This window comes from Thamnophis elegans, chromosome 10 (genome assembly GCF_009769535.1).
Source record: "Thamnophis elegans isolate rThaEle1 chromosome 10, rThaEle1.pri, whole genome shotgun sequence".
NCBI classification, from domain to species: Eukaryota; Metazoa; Chordata; class Lepidosauria; order Squamata; family Colubridae; genus Thamnophis; species Thamnophis elegans.
The window spans coordinates 60968680-60992733 of record NC_045550.1 but is presented as its reverse complement, the minus strand read 5'-3'; the positions used below and the strand labels follow the sequence as shown (position 1 = coordinate 60992733).

General features: G+C 38.3%; 1 protein-coding gene across 1 annotated transcript in view; it reads left to right on the top strand.

The window, feature by feature from the left end:
* The window catches only part of CCDC39 (coiled-coil domain containing 39), a 28080-nt gene extending 4745 nt beyond the window's left edge, over window positions 1-23335 (top strand). Inside the window, exons 4-20 of the mRNA XM_032225327.1 lie at window positions 796-954; window positions 2416-2508; window positions 2608-2736; window positions 2984-3175; window positions 3590-3693; window positions 5524-5656; window positions 6710-6904; window positions 8224-8388; window positions 10199-10336; window positions 10652-10860; window positions 13547-13667; window positions 14214-14373; window positions 16098-16204; window positions 18385-18525; window positions 18696-18875; window positions 20254-20327; window positions 23048-23335. Of these exons, the coding sequence (XP_032081218.1) occupies window positions 796-954; window positions 2416-2508; window positions 2608-2736; window positions 2984-3175; window positions 3590-3693; window positions 5524-5656; window positions 6710-6904; window positions 8224-8388; window positions 10199-10336; window positions 10652-10860; window positions 13547-13667; window positions 14214-14373; window positions 16098-16204; window positions 18385-18525; window positions 18696-18875; window positions 20254-20327; window positions 23048-23192 (2445 nt within the window). The 3' untranslated portion in view covers window positions 23193-23335. The remainder of the gene's footprint in view (window positions 1-795; window positions 955-2415; window positions 2509-2607; window positions 2737-2983; window positions 3176-3589; window positions 3694-5523; window positions 5657-6709; window positions 6905-8223; window positions 8389-10198; window positions 10337-10651; window positions 10861-13546; window positions 13668-14213; window positions 14374-16097; window positions 16205-18384; window positions 18526-18695; window positions 18876-20253; window positions 20328-23047) is intronic.
* The last annotated feature ends 719 nt before the right edge of the window (window positions 23336-24054 follow it).

Here is a 24054-nt window from a genome sequence, read left to right as displayed (position 1 = left end):
AGGCAGGATTCAAATTCTTACCCAACAGGATGCCTCTTGAGTGAACTACATATCCACACCTACTGTAGAGAATCATGGGGTTTGGAGTCTTAACATGTCTACAAGGTTCCAGTCTGGGGAAGCTGGATTTAAGTATTTTTTTTTCTTATTGCTTTCCCAATTCTAAGGTTTTCCTCAGGAAAATGACCTCAATTACCGGTATATCTGATTACCTTAATCTATAGAAATCCTTCTTTATATCAGTATTTAATCCTTCATTTGAGAAGTATAAAATAAGGTTGGGAGTTCTAAAAATTCTAGAAAACTTTGGAATATTCCAGATCATGTGAATTGTAGTGTGTGATTTTGGAATAATGTCTTGATCACTACTGGAATGGCAAGTTCAGGAAACCCGGAAGAACAAATCATTCTGGAGTTCCAGTGTTTCCAGGTAGAATGTGTTGCATTTTAAGTACTTTAAGTTGTTATATATACCTTTTTGTTTAACATCACAGTTAAATACTGAAAAATAAATTATTCACACATATTTATATTTAATAAACAAAAATTAATTATTTATATAACATGTAAATGTGGCTGTGTTCAGACTAAGTTAACCAAGTTTTTAAATTACTTGGTGACAAATAGAGAACTGTAAGATACACATTTAATTCTGCCATTATGTAAGCTGCAGGTTTTTTTTACCAGATATCACACATAAATTTGTAAGAGTATAATAACAGGTTTATTGATTTAATAACAGTATGAATATTCCCTTCACCTTATACATTCTTTTCTTTTCCCCATCAATATTAGAATAATGTTTTTAAGCTGAGTCAGAAATTGGAAGACTTAAGGTGTCAAATGAACTGGGACCAGCAAGCTTTAGAAGCTTGGTTGGAAGAGTCTGCTCATAAAGACAATGATGCACTTACAATCCAGAAATATGCACAGCAAGATGATGGAAAATTACGAGTATGTACTTTATATTTCACATCAAGTTATAAAATATGCCATTCTAATTTTATTTTGATGGAGAATCTATTGTATAATAGCAACAGGTATGGGAGATGTGTGGATATCTTAAATGAACTGGGAGATAAAGGGAAACTGTAAGGGTTCTCCCATGGTTATAGATAATTTCCATTATGGGAACCAAGGATCCTAAGCAGAATTCCTCTCCCAGTATTAAGGTGATTCAGCCCAGGATCACTATTTTCAGCAGAAACAATATCAAAGCAACAAGGCTCAACAAGGCACCCACCGATAACCTGTCTCCAGATCCGTGATTTCCTACTGCAATTATCAGAAACAAACAACAATTTAGTTTTCACCTTCCAAATATATAGCTGGCAGTATGGGACTAGAACAGCACGGAATTTGCAGTTCATTTCTTAATTCTCATCTAATTGCAAGGTTGGTGGGAAGTACAGACTAATATATTGATAGCTTCAGAAGCCATAGTTTTTGCAGACATAATATGTGTAAATTAGAAATTGCCTACTGTTGCAACAGATGATTCAGACAATATGAAATGAAGCAAAATAACTGTTGGAAATACTTTTACCATACATAATATAAAACAGTAAGGGTTGTAATGTATGTAAGTGTTGTAATATATGTAATAATATAAAACATAAGTGTTGAGTCAATTGGTTGGAATTGTTTCATTTCCCTCAGAGCTCTCTATTTAAAACAATATCTAATAAAGTTCAAATAAGGAACTAAAATAGTTGCCATGGCATAGGGCCTGGTTACTTGAGGAACCACCTGTTTCCCATAGTATTTGCTGCCTGATTCAGTCTGGCATGGTTGGCATGTTCCAGGTTCCTTCAATTAAACATTGCCATCACACATGACCCTATAAGCAGCACTTCTCTCTAGCAGTACCTCTCTCTAGAGCAGGGGTCCCCAACCTTTTCTATACCCTACACCCCTAGAACGCTTGATATATTCTCGCATCCCTTACAAAAGCAAATAATTATATGCATATAATTATGCATATACACTATAATTTTGAAACTTCAAAACCCAAGTTTTCGCACCCCTTGGAATATTGACTCACATCCCTAGTTGGGTACTCCTGCTCTAGAGGTAACCCCTTAGATTTGAACCACCCTCACCCTACTGGTATTTGGAAGAGCCCTGGAATTTTTTTTTGAAAGCAAGCATAACTGAATCCCTCTTTTCTTTTCACTTGGTCCCCCCCCCCCCCTCTGGGCTAGTTATCTGTGCCATTTTTGTTTTAAATGTCTTATTTACTATTTTGTAAAGAGTCTGTGTCACTGTTTCTTTGAGATTTCTTGAACCCATAGGATTCCATAATGGCCTTCTTTTGGGCAATATAACAGTTGGTAATGCTTAATGGTTCCTAGCTATATTTTGTTTTTGGAGTTACTATTTAAAAGAATAAGATTGATTATTCTTTATTTTCAGAAACTGAGTCTACAAATCGAAATGCTGACAGTTAATTCTAATAATAAACGCAGGATTCTTGACAATGAACTTACAGAAACTTTAGCTGCTCAGGTTTGTTCACAAACAAATTTAGAAAATTAATGTTAATGCAACATTTTAAGGGTTGCTTATAAGTAAAATATTTTGCTAACTGATACCATTCTCTTTCAGATTGAATTGGACAAAACAGCCGACGACTTCCGACGAGTTCACCAAGAAAGACAAGACCTTATCCGACAGTGGGAAAACACTATAGAACAGATGCAGAAACGGGATCAAGAAATAGATAGCTGTGCCTTGGTAATTTTTTCCCCTTGGATTGTGTTAATGGATTATGGAATATCATCTGACCTAATGAGCCTTCCTATTGGTTTATGCATATGTATATAATTTTTGATAACTGCTTTCTTTTGTGACACAATTTATTCTATAGTGCACATTTGGTGAGAGCACCAGAAAAAAGACAGGGCTGCTTTTCTAACTTTATTTAGAATGTTTGAAGTTATTTGGTTTATTGCCTATTCATTCTTTCATGTTCTGTCGATAGCTTTTAGCACAGGCAAGAAGAGCAATCCGTGCAAAGGAAAGTGTGCTTAAAGACAAAGTCCAATTTTTGGCGAATGAGAGCGGGAACAACGCAGAGTATGAGAAGAGAATTTCCATTGCTGATCGACAAGCTGCCAAACTGAGATTAGAATACCAGACAGAGGAAAATAATAGAGATGCACTTCAAAATGAGGTAATTTAAGCATAAATTGATATATGAATAACAGTCTTTATTATCTCTTAGGTCAGACTCTATGTGTAAACATTTTGTTAGTACTAATTCTGATTACAGTGTGAGAAACGGAACCTCTTAGAATAGGAATAAGAATAGAATTTGAATAAAATTAATGTAAGGATTGTTTGCTTATTTCGCATTCACACAAAAGTGTTGGATGACAATGCGCTAAAGACATGGATGCATGGTAAAATTAAAGAAAATGTTTATGTTCCCAAAATATTATTTTTTTTCAAACATCCAATTATTAAACTGCAAAATTATTAAAATATTTTAAAAAATAAAATATAAATTTCCCCAAAAGGACAAACAGCATTGTTCTGTATGAACAACACAAATGTTCCTTATAACTTCACTTCTTTAATTGTTTAGTTGGATACACTGAAAGCTACTGTGGATGGGACAGCTTCTGAATTAGAATCAATGAGAACCCATGTAGCCAACCTTAAGAAAGAAATCCAGGAAAAAAATTTAAGGTATGTATTAATTAAATACTTTAAAAAATCCTGAAACAAATATTGAACAATGCTTCATTAGGTAGGTTGGTTGCCATCTACTAAATGAGAAATTTCATTTGGTTCCTAATTTACAAAGCTAACTATCTGGCTATGTGCTTGAACCTTCTTAAATTTAAGAGATAACTTAACAGCTACAGTCACATAACACATTTAATTTGACTTGTTAGTCCATTTTGGCCTTAACACAGTATATTTAACCATAAAATATTTAACAAGTTGGATTTACATAGCACAATAAGCTAAATCCGACTAAATTTAGCCTGTTATACTACGGTATATACATGCACCATTTCATTTTAACTGGCTTAGTTAAAAGTTGAGAGGCATGTAGTTCAGCAGTTAAGATGTTAGCTGGAAAGCCGACACCCCAGGTTTGAGTCCAGAACACCACACAATGGGGTGAGCTCTTGTCCTTGCCCCAACTCTTGCCAACCTATTTTAAAACCATGCAAATGTGACTAGATAAATAAGTATCACTTATTTATGGGTAGATAACAGCACTCCATAACTTCAAGGCGTGGGAATGCCTTCGGACATCACTGGCTCAATAGTCTTGAAACAAGATGAGCATACACCCCCACCCACCCCCGGTAGTTGGCAATGATTAGTGGAGTAAAATCTGCAAGGACTCCTTTTTTTAATGAAAGGTAGTGTACAAATCTAGCCAGTATTTGAACTAAATAGAAATCTAAGAGATAGATACATATCCAATTAGGATGGCTTCAGATGAGTTTTGATTGGCCGTTTACCCTATTTCATTCACAGAATTTTACTAGCATTAGACAATATCTTCTGGCATAAATTTCTGTTTTCTTTCCATATTTCATCTCGACTTTTTTCCATTAAAAAGGAGAACCAGATTTATTAATTTGTTAATAAAAATTATAATATTAGTAGCCCTTTGTGCAAGGCAAAATGTCTGCTTCAAGATTCAGCATACTATGGGTAAACCACATAACATAAAATCTCACTCTCACAGAGCAGAGAGGCCTTTGAGTTGGTTTGATGTAACTTTGTCTGCTGATTTTAACTACCGGTAGATGCTATCTCTTTTCAGATCATTGGACTTTTTTATTAGCTATCTTTGTCAGAGTTTGTTGCATAAATTCAAATCCAGAAGCACACACAGATAACCGATTCAGCTGTATTCATTAACTTCTTTCTATACATAAGAATAGATGAATAAATGTACAATACCAACAGGTGGTTCTTCCAAGTAAAGACAAGGCAGGAGAGTTACAGGCAAACACAAGCTGTTAGTTTCATTTCAGCAAGCAAGCCCAGATAGACTGCTTGTTTACTTATCAGAGCAGCAGACTGCTTAAGTTTCTGTTTCAATTCTTTGCACAGACTCAGATCTGTTTAAGCTCCCATTGGCTGACTTAGTTGCTATGCCTATTCATTGGCTGACCTTGTTCCCATGTCTCTCCCAGTCATGAATATTTTGACAATCTTAAATATTAGCTAGCTTGGGAATGGAGAGGTGGTAATAAATTGAAATTAATAATATTATCTAATTCACCTTCCCAAGTCAATATTAATATGGCTTGCAGGCACAAGCAGATTTCCATTACATTTCTTTTAATAAAAACTTTTTAGTGCATTATAAAATGGAATGGTACATTTTAATATCGCTTTGTCATTAAAAATTATTTTTAAAATAGCCACTGTCTTGCACCTAATAAACAGGACAGTTTTCAGTGATACATGATTTTTAACAATTATATGAATAATTTTAATTTCTGTACAGTACTCAACACATTTATATGTAATACAATTTTCATTTAGGCTAAACATGCTTAAGGACCAGAATGAAACTCTTGCAAATAAATTGAAATTTGTTACATTCCAAGCATTAAGTGAAGAAGAAAAAGCATGCAAAATGGAAGAAGTACTAAAAGAGAAAGAAAAAAATTTGAAGGTAAAAACACTCTTTCAAAGATTCCTGCAGTCTGTTTTTTTTTTTTACGTCTGCAAAATATTATTTAAATAATAGTTTTCAGTTGATTTGGCCAAGGTGGGGAAATCAGAAGCTCCAGATATTGCAGGCTGTGTAGACAGATGAAGCTAATAGGTTTTGCTATCTGTTATTACTATCACGTGACATGTAGGATGTTCTAACAATATTTTTATAGGAATTCAATTACTCTAAGTGGTACTTTACAATGTAGAATGTGCTTTAATCCTTCACCTGCAGACATGCACAATTTATTTAATGTCCATTAGCTATCTATAGGTAATCCTTGACTAACAACAGTTTGTTTAGTGAATGTTCAAAATTACAACACACTTTTAAAAAGTTACATATGACCATTTCCCACACTTATGGCCATTGTAGCCATCCCCATGATCACATGATCAAAATTCAGGCATTGGGCAACTGGTTCATAGTTATGACAGTTGCAGTGTCACGAAGTTGCGTGAACACCTTTTGCAACCTTCTAACAAGCAAAGTCAATGGAGAAGCCAGAATCACTTAACAATCCTGTTACTAAATTAATAACCGAAATGATTGACTTAAGAAATGTAGCAAGAAAGGTAATAAAATGGGGCAAAATTCACTTAACAAATGGCTCACCGAGCTCAATTGTGGTCGTAAGTCAAGGACTACCTGGATTTGTTTATTTTCTTAAGGCATATGTGGTTTGCAAATTAGGTAGATTTGATGTTTGGCTTGCATTGTAGCCCTTCAAGAAAATGAAGCAGCCAGAAAGTAGGAAGAGTTAGCCTAAAGGGATGTGGCTCATCTGAAATAGAAGAGAAAGAAAAATAACAGTGAAAGAGGATTAGGGATAATAGAGCAGAACAGCTCCATATTCTAAAAGGGCCATAGAATTTGGCCAAGATAGTGAAATAGCCTAAGCAAAACTTTTGTTCGATTCAAGTCTGACTCAATCTTTACAACCCCAAATTTAGAAAAAAAATGTATACAATATTTATATGCATTGATGTATTGTAATTCTAATAACATCAGGAGAAAGAGGCACAGGCGTTACAACTGAGAGAGGCACATTTCAAGAAAACAAAGGAGCTGCAAACACTTATGGATAATGAAAAGAGCATCACATCTTTAATTGAAGGACGCCGTGGCCTGAAAAAAAACCTGCAGAACCGATTACGGCGGCTGGATATACAAGCCCTTAACCAGCAAGAACTTATGTATAACCAGGTAAGGTTTATGTGTATACCTGCAGATATATGAATTTCATTTAATCTCATAGCAAGATCGCAGTAAATCACAAACAATATGCATTAGTGGGGGGGAAAACCCAACAGAGCTTTTAAATCCATTAAGCCTTTCAGTTTTTGTTTTCCTAATTAATCCAACTGGTTTAGAACTGATAGAATCCAAGGAGATCATGCCAAAAGGGATACAAGAAAGATTAGGAAGCAGGATAAAAAAAAGTTTAGATAAGGTCATCATGGTGACCTTTCCTTCTCTAATTATAAACCTTTTCTCTGTGGCAAATGGCACCAGCAGGATATTCTGGAGGAGAGATTATTTAATCAGTCCCTTATTTATGTGTATCCTCTGTGGAATAAATTGTGCATCTTTTATATTCATGTCTGTAAAATAAACCTAAAGTTGTATGTTGAACTGTGAAATAATAAATTTATTATTCTACTGTTTCAGTCATAAAATTCTATTTACCTGAAATAAAGTTTAATCAGTATCAGTAGGAAAGGAAACAATTTGCATGGAATGGAATTACAATTAATTTCAAATCAATATGTTTTAAATTGGGTTGTGCAATCCACAAACCAGCTTTTTGTAATCACTTCTCCTGCAGAGAAGTTACACGTATAATTATCATAACAAATAAGAATTGGATATATTCATCTTTTCTGTTCTTACAAAAATTTACCTTGACTGCTTCAAATTATTTTTGAAGGAATGTATCCAAATCTTGCTATTAGTTTATGTATAAATCATGTATACCACTTTGAAATCACGGGCGATCCTTGGATTACGACCACTCATTTCTCAACTGCTCAAACTTGCCACGACACTAAATGGGTGGGACTTATGACAGTTTTAGGATTTTCTGCTGCTTTATTATGTCTTGTGGTCACATGATGGCAATTTCCAAAGTTCCCTGCCTGTCACGTGACCACGTTGCTTAGAATGGCACTTCCAGCAGTCCCAGTTGCCATTGTTTAGTGAAGATTATGCAGGTCATAAAGCAAGACTTCATGTGACTGCAACTTCTGACCGGCTTGCAGGAAGTTGGAAGTTGCACTCACATGAAGTCTTCGCTTAATGACCTTCATAATCCTTGCTTAATAATGGCAACCAAGTCTGACAGAATTGCCCTGGTCATCACCTAGCAACAGCAATTCCAGTCTCAATTGCCATCGTAACCCAAGGACTACCTACTCATGTAGAAGCCTCCCTATTGAGGAGTGCTTCATTATATTTTTAGAAGATTAATCACCAGGGATTTTGCCAGCCTTTCTGCTAATTTCTTGCTTGAAATCTTTGAATAGGATTTTTACATACAGCAAGTGGACAGACGGCTATCACGTTTGAAGGGGGAACTTAACACAGATGAGAGGCAAATTTTAGAAGGCAAACTTGCTAACCTAATAAAGAGAATGGATGAAAAGAAACAGGCATTCAATACTTTACAAGCAGAGGAGAAGAAACTTCAGGTAATATGATTTTTTTCCCCCATGAGAAGATGCTTTGTGGCATTGCAGTAATACTTAAAAGAATTGTTCATCATCTACATTAGTCCTGTTTTCCCTGAAAATGCCGCAAATGCCACTAAACTGTTCGGAATGAAAACAAATCCACATTCTAATAAAACTCTTGTATATCTGTTTGATAGTTTGTAACTTTCAATGGGGTGAAAAACTGCAGCATTAGGAAATAAAAGGTCAATAAAAGGGCTAACTTACAAAATGCTGGCACTCCATTATTCTCAAGGGTATGAAATTTGGAAATGTTTATTGCCATTGAGTTGTAGTGGCGCAGTGGCTAGAATGCAGTACTGCAGGCTACTTATGCTAACTGCAGCATTAGGAAATAAAAGGTCAATAAAAGGGCTAACTTACAAAATGCTGGCACTCCATTATTCTCAAGGGTATGAAATTTGGAAATGTTTATTGCCATTGAGTTGTGGCGCAGTGGCTAGAATGCAGTACTGCAGGCCACTTATGCTAACTGCAGCATTAGGAAATAAAAGGTCAATAAAAGGGCTAACTTACAAAATGCTGGCACTCCATTATTCTCAAGGGTATGAAATTTGGAAATGTTTATTGCCATTGAGTTGTAGTGGCGCAGTGGCTAGAATGCAGTACTGCAGGCTACTTATGCTAACTGCAGCATTAGGAAATAAAAGGTCAATAAAAGGGCTAACTTACAAAATGCTGGCACTCCATTATTCTCAAGGGTATGAAATTTGGAAATGTTTATTGCCATTGAGTTGTAGTGGCGCAGTGGCTAGAATGCAGTACTGCAGGCTACTTATGCTAACTGCTGGCTGCCAGCAGTTTGATCCTGACTGGCTCAAGGTTAACTCAGTCTTCCATCCTTCTGAGATGGGTACAATGAGGACCCAGATTGTTGGGGGCAATATGCTGACTTTGTAAACCTCTTAGAAAGGGCTGTAAAACACTGTGAAGTGGTATATTAATCTAAGTGCTATTGCTATTTCCATGCTCCTAACTGCTGCTGTGTATTGCCATTGCCATGTGGCTGCAATCAACTGGTCACATGATCTCGATTTTCATTATTTCTTGACAGCTTCTCAGAAACTGATGAGGAACCCAGAAGGAATTGATATGATTGTTGATCTTTCTTGTCATCTTCCTTTGCTTGTGGAAGGTTTATAGGGAGAAAGTCAGTGGAGAAATGGAGCATCTTCCACAGATCCTTCTGAGATCTCACCATGACATGCATTCCCTCGCTCATCCTCCCACCTCAAGCAGCTGCCACTTCCTACTTGCTGGGAGGGGATGGGAAGGAGAGGAGAGGGGAAGAGAAGGGAAAGGAAATGGCAAAGAGAAAGGAATAAGAAGGGAAAGGAAAAGGAAATGGCAGAGAGGAAGGAACAAGAAGGGAGAGAGGGAGGAAGGGAGTGAAGGAAAAGGAGAAGGTGGGAGGGAGAGAAGAGTGCAAGGAAGGAACGGAAGGAGAAAGGGAGGTTGGAAGGAATAGGGCTGGAGGAAGGAAAGGAAGAATGACAAAAAGAGAAGGAAGGAATGAAAGAAGGGAAAAAGAAGGAAGAAAGTGGAGGAAGAAAGAAGGATGGGAGGGAAGGAATATTCCAATATTCCAACATTAGTTAAAGAATGATCTCTCAAATGATGACACAGTGGGTCACGTATTGTCTAGTATAACCTAACACAAAAACAGTAGGATGAGATATTGGAAACCATGCCTCTTAACATGGATGACTTTTGTTTAACACACTCTTGATTTAAACTAACAGGAGGTTTTGTATTTGTTTCTTTCTAGAGTGAAATCCATTTTAGCAAATTGGCCATCGATAAAACTGGAGAAGAAATGGTTGGTTTGAATACTAGACTGGATGAGATAAACCTTTTCACAGATAAATCGGACAAGTTATTAAAAAAAGCCAGAGCAGAAAAGCAGGTGTGATTATTATTTTTCAAATGCTAAGTATAAGTGTTTTGGAAAAAAGTGCTTAATACATATCAACTTCGCTGTCTGAAATGAGTGTTTTGTCTTGTGCTGTCAGACTAATTTGTATATTTCTGCGTCGCACTTGTGGCCATTTATCCTTTTCGATGGTTTCAAAACAAAAGTTCTATTTTTATAAGCCCGGGCATCTGTGGGGGAGTCGGGTAGAGCAAATGACAACATGTGTGTTATGCTGTCATCACCCGAAGGCTGTGACTTGCATCTGGACTCACAATGCCTATGTTCTTTCTGTTCTCTCAATGGAAGGATCTGATGATTGAAGACAACCTCTTAAAGCTGGAACTAAAACGGGTAAGAGATTTGCTGTACAACAAGGCAGAGAAAGTGCTCTGCCTGGAGAAACAGAAGCAGCAGTTAAAAACAGCAATGGAGGAGAGAACGGCTGATATCAAAGTTCATAAGGAAATGATTGAGACGCAGACACGACTCATTGAGCAAGAGCGTCAGACTCTGAGGTAAATCACTCCACGAAGCAGTGGAGAAGCAGTGCCTGCTTTCAAGAGAGTTATCTAGTGTTCAGAGACTCTGTAAGAATTGCCCAGGTCATGTATTCTGCCTTTGAGCATCTCCTAATAACTAACATTTCAACAGCCTCTTAAACTGCACCGAAGAACAACTTGTCCCTGTCTTAATGGTTAGAAAATACTCAGTCCTATCGATAGTTGAGTGAACACAAGTATTCATATAATTCTGAACAACCGATGGTACATTTTATATTCTCACTGCATTAATGATGCCACGTTTTCCTCAAAGAAGTTACAAGATCTCTCACTTAATTTCTCAGGGGTGTCATATCAGCTAAGCTGTAGTTTCTTGCTGCAATTTAGTGAATAGGCCCTAGAAGTCTGATTAAAATAACACGCTAAGTCCAAAGCATGGAAGTTGGGTAAAAGAGAAAGCTAAATGGAATACTTTCTAGGTTAGTATGAAATGTTGAACTCAGCTACTATTTGGTCAAAGGTCTGCCACTGAAGGCTTAGTTGAGAATGGGCTTAACCTAGGATTTGCTTGCTCTTCATCTACAAACTTTTTTGAAATTGCATTTATTCATCCTTTTATAAAACATTCTTGTGGTCCCTCAGATTTATTTTCCCTTACATTGAAATGCAGGTAGTCCTTTACTTAACAACCACATTTGAGCCCAATATTTATGTTGCCAAGTGAGAAATTTGTTAAGTTAGTCCCATTTTACATTTTTTCTTGCTACAGTTGTTAAGTGAATCACTTCTTCTTCTTCTTGTGCTGTATCAGTCATTGGACGTTGGCAATCATGTTGGCAATCCTATTTTTGTCAACAGCTGCATGAAAAAGTTTTGTCCAAACCAATCCTTTAGATTTTGAAGCCATGATGTTCTTCTTCTGCCTGGACCTCGATTGCCTTCAATCTTTCCTTGGAGGATTAAGTGAAGGATGCTGTATTTTTCTGGCTGTTGCATCTCATGTCCAAAATATTCTAACTTTCACTTTTTAATGGCTTTGATGATTTCCCTTGGCTTTCGCCACCTCATTTATGATTTTTGTCAACCCAGCTTATACGTAACAGCCGTCTGTAAATCCACATTTGAAATGCTTCTAGTTTCTTCAAGTGGTTTCCTGTCAGAGACCAACTCTCCACTCCATAGAGCAGGATAGAAAAGATGAATCCCTGCAGTTATTAAGTTGGTAGCACGATCATGAAGTGAATCTGGCTTCCCCATTGACTTTGCTTGTCAGAAGGTCGCAAAAGATGGCCACATGACTCCGGGGACACGGCCATCGCCGTAAATATGAACCAGGGGTCAAGCTGGTTCTGAATGTCAATCATAAGTGACCATGGGGATGCTGCAACAAAAGTGTGGGAAAAGGCCGTGAGTCACTTTTTTCAGTACCGTTGTAACTTCGACTGGGGTTTGAACTAAATTAACTGTTGTAAGTCAAGGACTACTGGCATGGCAGAAGCAGATGCTTAACTCTCAAAATTCTCTCCTGCAGAATTCTCTTAAACGTATAACAAAAAAGAATCTAAAACACTTGACAGTAAATTACCAGTCACAAGTTAGGGTCTAAAAAGCCCCATTTTCTTCAACTTTAAATAACAAGAAAGAAGGCTCTGTGTGCAGCGGGTGGTTAAACCCAACCGGGAAATGAACAACTCAGCCAGCTGATCTGGCAGCCTTTTCTCCACCCTCCTTCTCCATCCACAACCCACGCAATAGGAAATTAGAGTGATTTAGTATGACTGGAGCCTACCCTTTCGCCAAAGGGGCAGACTCTGTGTTTTTCCGTTGATAATTACGTTACTAATTGGCACTTGCATATAATTTGATTTGAGGTTGTTTCCTGCTGTTGCTCATTCTCTTCTAGCAGTGGCAATATTAAGATATAATCAGCAGGGGGCAGCTTTTGCAGCTGTAGGACTGAAATGCCAACCTTTAAATATTTGGGTAAGATTCACTAGATAGTTACTCCCCATGATGCAGGGATCTGCCATGTAATACCATTTGTTTCTTCCTTGAAATAATAGGGAGAACTAGGAGTGCACCTTAATTATTGCTGTATCATTCACTCTGCTTTAGACTTCATCAACTGTCATATTGGAAGCCAAAACTGTCTTCCTGGGAATTCCTTTTTATAAAATTTGGGTCTCACAGTTTTGTGAAAAGGCAGCATATATATTATGTCTTGTCCCTCCATGTTACATGTTGGTCCTGTTGAACTATCAAATAATATTTTGATGATTTCCTCCAATAACATTCAATGATGATTTCCTCTAACAACATTAAGGACTATTATGTGTTCTCAGTTACCGTTCTCTAATTTGTTTTATAGGCTTCCATGTTTTATAGGCTTCCATGTTTTAGCCAGAATTTAAGGACATGAGATCAAATGAAAAGAAGGCTCACTACAAAGATTTTAAAAGATTTGATTGAAAAGATTTTAGTTACATGCTTCACTGCTAACCGTGTTCTGTCTCTCTTTTACAAAAAGGAAAAGGGGACAAATAGGCCTAGTTTTTAATGGAAAATCATTTCATGTTTGAGAGGCATTGAGAACTGTTTAGTCTCAGCTGACGCAGTTTGTAAGTTCATAAAAAAGGTAAAACACTGTTTTTTTCCGTCAAACATCCCAGTTGACTTATTTTTCAATTTCTCCTTCAATTAGTTCAGAATTTCACGAGCGACTGAGTAAAATTGAGAAACTGAAGAGCAGATATGAAATTGTTACCATTGTCATGATGCCTCCAGAAGGAGAAGAGCAAAGTCAGGCTTATTATGTTATAAAGGTAAACTTCTTATTTAGATTTGATATGATAGATTGATAAACCTTGGTGTTTTTAGAAATTATAAAAATTTTATAAATTTTTTGTAATTATTGGGATGCTGACTATAACCATGAAATAAAGAGATCCTACTTACTGACATGTTGGGGTAAAATTAAAGTGAAGAATTATCTTTCTGACAACAAAAGTTAGTAGGAGGGACTCCATGGTTTATCCCAGTTATAAAAATATGATTGTAAAATATGACTGACTATCTAGAACAGGGGTCTCCAACCTTGGCAATTTTAAGACTTGTGCATTTCAACTGCTGGCTGAGGAATTCTGGGAGTTGAAGTCTTAAAGTTGCCAAGGTTGAAGACCCCTGATCTACAAGGTGGAGCAAAGAGAAATAATGCTTGGAAAATGAAGGTACTTGAAAAAGAGGCCAACAGAAGATAAGGAGATTGGATGCTGTCATTGAAGTTGTCACTACAGACTTAGAATGCAAGCATTTACTCACAGAGTAACTTCAGCTTTTCTTTTTAATTTACATGGTTACGTTATTTCAAGGCTGCCCAGGAGAAGGAAGACCTTCAGCGTGAAGGAGATGCCTTGGATGCAAAGATCCAAAAAGCTGAGAAAGAATGTATAGCCCTAGAAAATACTCTGCATGTACTTAATAACTGTAACAGTCAGTACAGGAACTCATTCAAGCAAGTTGTAGAGAAAAGTAAGTACATTATGGCTTTATGTGCAAGGCATAAGAGCAAAGAAGGATGAGAAGGAGTATGGTACATGCAAATATAGTAGTTATTGGGGATTAGAAAAGATCCAGATTAGATAGTACTATTGTGATACAGTGCCAGTTTTGGTGGAGGAGATAGCCAAGGGCATTCTGGGATTCCTGACTTGGTAGCTAGCTTTGGGCAAGTCATTCTTAAAAGCATAGCTTATCTCCCTAGAGCAGGGGTGTCAGATTCAATTTCATTGAGGTTGCATCACGGTTGTGTTTGACCTTTGGGGGCTGGGGTGGCCGTGGCCAGCTCAACCTCACTCATGTCAGGGGGGCCTGTGGTGACCCAAGCGCTCTGCCAGCAAAAACGGGCTCCCAACCTCCGTTTTCACCTGCGACGGTCTTCTGCAACCCTCTGTCAGTGAAAACGAGAGTTAGGGAGGGCTGTCTGCGTCCCTCATGAGCTCAGTTTTCTCCTGCAACTCTCTGCCAGTGAAAACAGAGCTCGGGATGGACGCCTGTGCCTCTCCTGAGCTCCATTTTCGCTGGCAGGGGCTCCATGGGCTGGTCCTTCACTGTTTCCAGGATGGCCCCGTGGGTCAGATCTAAGCACCCCCCGGGCTGGATTTGGCCTCCTGGCCTTGAGTGTCACATCCCTGCAATCCATAACGAAAATACAAGACAACATGAATAATTTGGAAAATAGTCCTTATACTAATAATTAAGAAAAACAGAGAAAAGAACTATGTCACATGTTTCCATATATACATGGAGTGATTGTGTTTAGGAGTCTGACAGCCCATGGGTAGAAGCTGTTCTTAAATCTGTTTGTCTGGCTGGCTATACTTAGGTGCCTTCTCCCCGATGGTAAAAGTGAGAAAAGACACTGACCAGGGTGTGAATCATCCCCAAGTATCTTCCTTACTCTGCTGAAACAGTGAGACCTGGCGATGTCTTCCAGTCATGTTAGGGGGCAACCAATGGTTTCTTGTGCCGAATTAATCACTCTCTGTAGTCCCTGCCTGTCCGCAGTTGTTAAACCAACTGAAGAGAACGGAGAAGCTGATTGTAAAGGTTTCAAAAATATTTAACTTAATATGGCCCATGAAATTCCTATTAAGGAGGAGACTTGGAAAAAAAAACATGGTAGCTGGGAACTGAAATACAAATAGCTTTTGGCCATCTTTTTCTTTTGAGTTGAGTAGCAAATTTTCATATTATGATGTATTGCCAAAATAAAAAAAATTTTACAGCAAAGGACAGCGAATTCTTCACTTAGAACAAGACAGAAAGTATTTAAAGATGATTTAAAAGACCAAATCTTCTCTATTCAAAGTGCCCCGATACTACAGTACAACTTCAGAATAGTGTAGTTCTGGAAAGCTATTTTCTTTTAGCTTTTGCTCCCTCTGCTGGCTCTATGATTATGTATCATTATAATTAATATATGGAAAGAACGCAAGCATAAAAAAAGAAAATGGTTTTGTTTTAAATTGAAAGTTTATCTAAACAATATTGAGCTAACTAAATGAAGTAGTGGCTCAAATGTCTTCAAAAACCCATTGACGTTGAATTCATTGCATTATATATCATCCACGTTTGTGTAACATATTCCATATTGGAAATGTTATTGCAGGCTAACTGTATCCAGTTCATTATATTAGAAAGTAGACCTAAGTAGCCTCCACATAGTGTCTTCAATATACAGTAATACTTCACAGGTGATGAGTATAAAGAGAAAACAAAACTGGAAGAAGAAAAGAGAGCTTCTGACGAGAAATATCGATATAAGCGAAGGCAGATCAAGGAGCTTCAAGAGGATATTCAGGTAAAGAGGTGGCTGGAAGACCCTTTTCTTCAGATCCAGATTTATTTTTCCTTAGAACACTCTATTCATGTCTGTCTACATTCTCATAAACCTTTGTATGTTATAATGTCACACAAACATGAAAGTGCTGGACTTGTGTCACAAAAGGGCTGTTTTTCAACATTCCTATCCGTGGTTTTTAAATCTGCATCATGCCTGGTACATTTAAGCCCAAAATCCACGTGCAGGTTGCATATTTTAGGTGGATGTTTAGTAGTAGTAATTGCAGGAATAGCAACAGCACTTATATGCCACTTCATAGTGCTTTTACAGCCCTCTCTAAGCAGTTTACAGAGTCAGCCTCTTGCCCCCAACAGTCTGGGTCCTCATTTTACCCACCTCGGAAGGACGGAAGGCTGAGTTAACCTTGCGCCTGGTGAGGTTCGAACTGCCAAATTGCAGGCAGACAGCAGTCAGCAAGTAGCCTGCAGTACTGACTTAACCACTGTGGCACCACAGCTCATGCCATGGGAATGGGTTGTTATGGAAATATGACAGTAAACTGCCATCTCAAATGTGTAAAGATGATATATTTCTCTCACACCAGAACTGCCTAAATACTGTTACTTGTGTGCATTTTATTCATTTTTATTCCTAAATAGATATAAGTAGTCCTTGATTTTACACCCACAATAGAGCCCAAAATTTCTTTTGCTAAGTGAGACAGTTGTTAAGTGAGTTTTACCCCCATTTTATGACCTTTCTTGCCACAGTGGTTAAGTGAATCACTGCAGTTGTTAAGTTAGTAACTACTACTTCTTGTGCCATTGCTGACATTGGGCATTGGCAATCATGTTGGCAGTCCTATTTTTGTCAACCGCTGCCTAAAAAAGTGCTGCTGAGTTTTGTCCAAAACAATCCCTTAGGTTTTGAAGCCATGATGTTGTTCTTCTGCCTGGAGTTAGTAACAAGTTAGTAACATGGTTGTTCATTGAACCCGACTTCCCTATTGACTTTTCTTGTTAGAAGGTCACAAGAGGGGACACTGCCACTGTCATGAGTCAGTTGCCAAGCACCTGAATTTTGATCATGTGACCATGGGGATGTTGCAATGGCTGTACCTGTGAAAAACGATCGTGTCACTTTTTTCAGTGCTTCGGTAATTCATTTTCACGGGCACTCAATCAGCTCAACTGCACCTCGAAGGCAACCCTATCGAAAGAGTAGGCATGTTTAAATATTTGGGGTCGATCATTGACAGCCAACGTGTAGTGGCTACAAATGACATCAAAAGCCGCATTGCAATGCTACAGCCGCATTCGCCTCTTTAAGGAAGTGCCTGTGGAGCCAAAATGACGTGACGATTGCGACCAAGATGAGGATATTTAATGCTTCCATCCGCACAATCTTACTGTACGGCTCGGAATCGTGGACTTTACTTAAAAGCGACCTGAACCTATTAGAACGATTCCAGCTAAGATGCCTGCGCAACATTCTGCACATAACTCTACGGGACCGATGGAAAAACGAAACGGTATTGCAGCTGTGTAAAAACCAAACTACAATCGAACTTTACCTAAGAAGACAACGACTTAGATGGTTTGGACACGTTTGCCGTATGGACAATAGCCGATTACCTTACCGATCGATTAACTTGCTGCAACCGGATGGGTGGAAAATCGCACGAAATGCCCCAAAGAAAACGTGGATATCCCAAGTGGCTCACGATCTTCAACCACTCCATTTCTCAATAACCGATGCCCAACAAGCCGCCCTAAATCGGAATCAATGGCATGCTGTAATCCGTGACGTCCTGCCCCTGGCCTTCACAATGCAACGGTCACTGCCTTATGGACGTTGACATTTACGAAGATTAAGTCCAAGTCCAAGTCTTCGGTAACTTCAAACGGTCACTAAATGAACTGTTATAAGTTGAGACTAATTGTATGGACATAGTCCATCAAAAGTAACTTTTCAAAGTTGATATATGAAGAAAGCATTTTTTTTTAGTTTCACTTACAAATAATAAAAATAGCAGGTGGTTGTTTTTATTATTTGTTTCTGGGTTATATCTTCTAGAGAGAGGAGGTAATGCATACTAAAGCTATTGTGTTTATTCATATTTATTTTGTGTTATAGTGATTATTGATTGGATAGTTTCAAAGAAGTTTCTAAACTTATATGTACATTTGTTTTTCTAGACTATGCAAAATAATCTTGACAATCTTGGGAAAAAAGAGGTCCTTCTCCAGGAAAAAATGAAAGATAAACATGCAAGTGTTTTGAAATTAATCAGAGAAATAGATGATCAGAAGCCCAGATTAGAAAGAGTCACAAAACAGGTTAGTTTAAACTACCCTAATATATTCAGTTTAATTTAGAACTCAGTAAAATCCTAGTTAGGGTAAATATGATCAGTTGTTAGCTAAAATAAAACATGTTAATATAAAGGTTAACTGGTATTTTAACATTGAATATTCTCCTTTAAATATTTTTTTGCATGTTTAAAAAGGTTTCCCGATTAACCCGAGAAATCCGAACACAACAGGACACTCAATTACAAACTCCAGAAGAAAAAGACATTGAACTTCGGACACTGAAGGACTTCAGCAAATACGTAGATAAAATGTTGCTTGATATTTCAGAAGCACATCCAGAATTACATAAAGTCTTCCAAAAATACTTTGAACAGGTATCACTTTAGTTGTTTCAATCAATCTTAATTTAATGTAAAAATGCATATGCTGGTCCCTTAGTAACAGTGTCTGAATATCACACTGGATCATTTTTAATAAGCATCTCTAATGTGTTCATCATAGTAATAGCACTTAAACTTATATACCGCTTCATAGTGCTTTACACCTCTCTTAAGCGGTTTACAAAATCAGCATATTGTCCTAACAATCTGACTCCTCATTTTATTGACATGAGAAAGATGGAAGGTTGAGAATGGAACTCTTGGCAGTGAGCAGTGAGTTAGCTTGCAATAAAGGTACTTCTCGGGTTACGAGCGTTCAAAGTTACGTGATAAGCACCCCCTTGAGTTTACGAACAAGTCCCAAAAGTACAAATCTTGCAGCACCACAGTAGTTGTTCCTCCTTATGAACAACCGCAGTGGCTCTGCAACATTCATCCTGCATGTTGCCGGCCAAAATGAAGCTTCTGAGGGGCGGATCTGCCCCTCAAAAGCTCCATTTCAGCCGGCAATGTGCTGGGCGAGGCCTGTGGAGGCCTGGAGAATCGGAGGGGTGCATGCGGTTGAGAGGCTGGAGAGGAGACTGCTTGCTAGATCTTTATAGGGTAAATGACACCGCGTGGCAGAGGAAGCAATTGTGGGGAGCATATATTTCAGTAGGTAGGGGAGGCCTTGGGTGGTCTTAGGCAGGTAGCCTATTCCATCACTAGCCCCTTATCCCCCATGACCTTCACCACCCTGAAATACCTCGTGTGCACTTAACAAGCATCACATTCGATTAGCAAATGCGTGGGTGAATGGAGTGATCCCTTTCAAGGTATGAGATTCATTCCCACGAATCCTCAAGTTAAGAATGGAATGGGCAAGCTCCATTACATTCGTAACTTGAGGACTACCTGTATTGTATTCTAACCACTGTGCCATCATGGCTCCTCGTGCTGGCTGGAAAATTTGGACTTTTAATCGCAACATATTTATAGGCCATCAGATTGGGAAATGCTGATTTATGAAATAAAAGAGATTCCGTTTTACAATAATTGCAGCTTGGCCTTATCATCAATATCTGATATGCCCCCAATTCTGGCTGGTGACAAATCAATTTGAAACCTTATTCATTTAAAATAGCATAGTAAAGATGAAGCAAAATTTAGTAGAGTCGTTAGAAATGAAGGTAAGAGTAGTACAGAAGTTCGAATAACTCAGTATTTATAACCAATTTCATTGTATTTAAGTACAATGACAATAAAGATTATACTTATACTTATTTTGCTAAGCTATGCAGCCTTTTTAATTAGCACGGTAAAATAAAGGCAGCGTTTTTATTTCTAGAGATTTATAGCAGACTTCATCAAACCTTTGTTTATTTGTTGGTAGGCTTCATTACAACTTCCTTCAGTTTCCGGTTCTCGCCTCAGTTCTCGAACTGCTCCCAGCTCGTCTTCCAACGTGTGAGTGACACCTCTTAGTCAAATAACGTAGCCACACAGGTGCTTAGAGACGGGGGATTGGTTATAAAGGGCTTGCCCGTGACTTGTTTGTTCCACAGGGAAATACAGGGATGAGTTCATCAATCGAGAGTTAACCCTAGAATGCAAATTCTAAACTGGCCAGTAAATGCTGCAAATAAAGCAAATGCCATTTATATGTATAGATACCTGCTGAGATCATTCCCATCATTATAATATAGCAGTTGTAAGTTACAATTTCCTAATAAGGGAAGAAAGGGAGAAGGATTTACATTCAACATTACAAGTATTCCGGTTTCAGAAGCCCAATAAGACTGAGTAGTAGAAATAAATGAGCTCAGAGGGCATGAGGGTTGTCAGAGTTTGCTGCAGAAATCAAATCCAGAAAGCACACACGGGTAACTGATTCAGCAGGATTCATGAACTTCTCTTTATATACAATGTAGTACACGAGTAAATATACAATACCAACAAGTGGTTCTTCCAACGTGGTAGAGAGGAGATTGTAAGTAGTTTCAGTGCAGCAGACAGACAAGTTAAGTTTCTGTTTCAGAGATCAGAGCTTAATACAGAACAGTTGGACTAAGCCACACCCAGGCGCCTAGCTGTCTCCAGCAAGTACTGTTTCAGTTTCTAAACAGCCCTCATTGGCTGACTTTGTTGCTATGCCTATTCATTGGCTGACCTTGTTGCCATGTCTGGCAGTTCATGAATATTCTGACAAGGGCTCCTTTCCACTGTACAGGTAGTCCTCAACGTACAGCCATTTGTTTAGTGAAGTTACAACGACACCGAAAAAAGTAACTGATGACCAGTTTTCATATTTATGACACTTGCAACAACCCAATGGTGATGTTATCAAAATTTGGCCGCTTGGCAACTTGCATGTATTTATTGCAAAAGCACCAAGACTGATATACTGTCATGTATTTAGGGCAGTTGCAGGGTCCCAGTGTCCTGTGATCACCATTTGTAACCTTCCCAGCCGTCTTCCAACAAGCAAAGTCAATGAGAGGAAGCTAGATTTGGTTAGTGACCACACGAGTCATTTAACAACTGCAGTGATTCGCTTAACAATCATGGCAAAAATGGTCATAAAATGGGACAATCCTCAATAACTGCCTTGCATAGCAGTGGATATTTGAGCTGTAAGTTGAAGATCACCTGTAAACAATTCCATTGAGAAAAAAAAATGGAAGACAGAAGAAGCCAATGTAATTGCAAAAAAGTTGAGTGAAAATCTGAAGACAAAAAGGACACACGTAAAACTGTAGCATTTGTTTGTTTGTGCAGGAAAAAGGTTATGGTTAGTATACAAGATGAATCTGTGCAAAAGTCTCCTCCCCCAGCAATTGCTGTCTCCCCCCCAGCCTCCCCCCCAAAATTTTTTTTGCACACAAGCTTAGTCTGGGGAATAGCGGACCTGTCGAAAATCAAAGAAACCACAATTATCAGATCCTGGGTGGCCCCAAACTGTCAGCCACTCGGTCAGATATTGAGTATTGAGTCAAAGTTGGGCGTCATCAGTCTACTGATAATACTTCACCCTGTGCTATTAAAGGAGGAGAGAGAAAAGACACATGCTCCGAGACACTGAAGGGATCTCAAATTCAACCTCTTACCTCTTGCTGGGTAACGGAGTGAGCTCCCATTACTGTTCCCAGATTCTGCCAACCCAACAGTTCGAAAGCACGTAAAAATGCAGGTAGAAAAATAGGGACCACCTTTGGTGTTTCCGTGCACCTTCGGGGTTTAGTCATGCCGGCCACATGACCACAGAGACATCTTCAGACAGTACTGGCTCTTCGGCTTTGAAACGGAGATGAGCACAGCCCCTTAGAGTCAGGAACGACTAGCACATATGTGCAAGGGGAACCTTTACCTTTATGCTTTTCCACCCTTAGCGCCAAAGTTAGTCCCAATACAGGCTCTTCCTTGTATGCTATCTGCTTCAGTCTGTCTTCCTCCAGTGGTGCTCTGGACTTCTCATGTTGTTTCATCTCTGAGCTGCTCAATAAACCCTGGCATTCTACAAGATCCACATGTATAAAGGGTCCACGCAGGTCCAATTCAATTCAGCACTCGTATCTCCTGTTCATTCCTAGCAGCCATGAGGGTTTTGGCCAAAATGCATGCCAGGACTTCTGGAAAACCTTCTGAAACCACACAGGGTCAAACAGGAGCCTCATCAAAATAGGCCAGATAATCGTGAAGAGTTTGAGGGGGAAAGATTGAAACTTGAAATAGCTACTTCCTGATCATGTTTCTGTCTACCTATTGTAAATGAGTTTAAATCTCCAAGAACAGATAAAGTGTACCTTAGAAAAGCGAAGGAACACAAACAATCTCATCTTTAAAAATTTGCGGGGTGGGGGTGGGTGGGGAGGAGATACAATCCAGGATCTACCATAGAGATTGAAGTCTAAATATGTTGAAAACAATGTAATAAGACTTGTTAACAGGTTTTATGTGACTATCCTTATAGACCCCGATGTCAAGTTCAGAAACATTCCCTTACATTTTGTAAAGGTGGGGACAGTTTGGGCCAAAGTGGGTTTCATTGGCAACTGAGGGAATTTAATATAGCTTATCATTAATATGATAACAAGGCACTTCTTATGGTGATAAGAACCATAAACTGTTTTATTTTGTATTTCATTTGTATGGTTTTTGAGTAATATAGTTGCTTCCATATTTTCTAGGTCCTTTAAGAGCTCATCTTCCAGTCAACCACGTGCCAGAGTTGTCTCTCTGACTTTGGAGTCCAGTCCTGAACTTCCAGGTCCAACTTCTCGTCCTTCAAGCCACAGTAGCTCCATATCTTCTCATAGCAAAAGCCCATATTAGGGGTTTTCCCCCCCGTTGCATTCAAAGTTTTTAAGAATTCAGAGTTACCTGCTACGCTACAGCATGTTTGACTACAAAACTAAAATTAATTTATGTGATAGTGAATGAATTATTCTCAGTTTGAATAAATGTTTTAGGACGAACTCAGTTTTATTTTTATAACAAAATCTAAGCCTTAACCACAACAAAAAGGTAACAATTTTTGTAGAAAGTCACATTTCACCACTCCAGAATTTATTGTATTTAGAAATGTGTATTTTATCACTTTTTCAGTCCTCCCATTGGAACTTGGAGTACCTCTAAATTTCAGGTATTGCTGAACTCCCATAATTCCTAGAAAACATGACTTAAGAGAACAGCTGCTAGGACTTCTCCAGGATCATCTAAAGGGCCACTAGTCTCTGTCAGTTTTATCCAAGAGCCAATAAGCACCGTCTCAATGTGCATTTTATCTTATGAAGGGAAGAATAAATCAAGGAAATATATTCTGATTATCCCAAAGGCGCTTTTTCAGGAGGCAACTGAAATATTTTTTCAGTACCGTTGTAACTTTGAATGGTCACCTGATGAACTGCTATAAGTCAAGGACCACCTGTATAAGCCGCCTAGAGTCACTTGGGAATTGGCCAACTCAAAATTTCATAACAATTGTTTCATCATCTTATGCTGCCTTTGTTAAATTCCAGTATCGTACCTTCTTTTTCCTCTGTCTTGGGAGCTACAAATTGCTAACAATGCACTTTCTTTTAAACTCAAAAGTCATTCCTATGAATTCCCACTTTTCCTACAGGAATACTTTAAAAACTGTCTTGTTTACTGGTTAACTACCCAATGACCTGATGGGTGAGGTAAGGATCTGCTG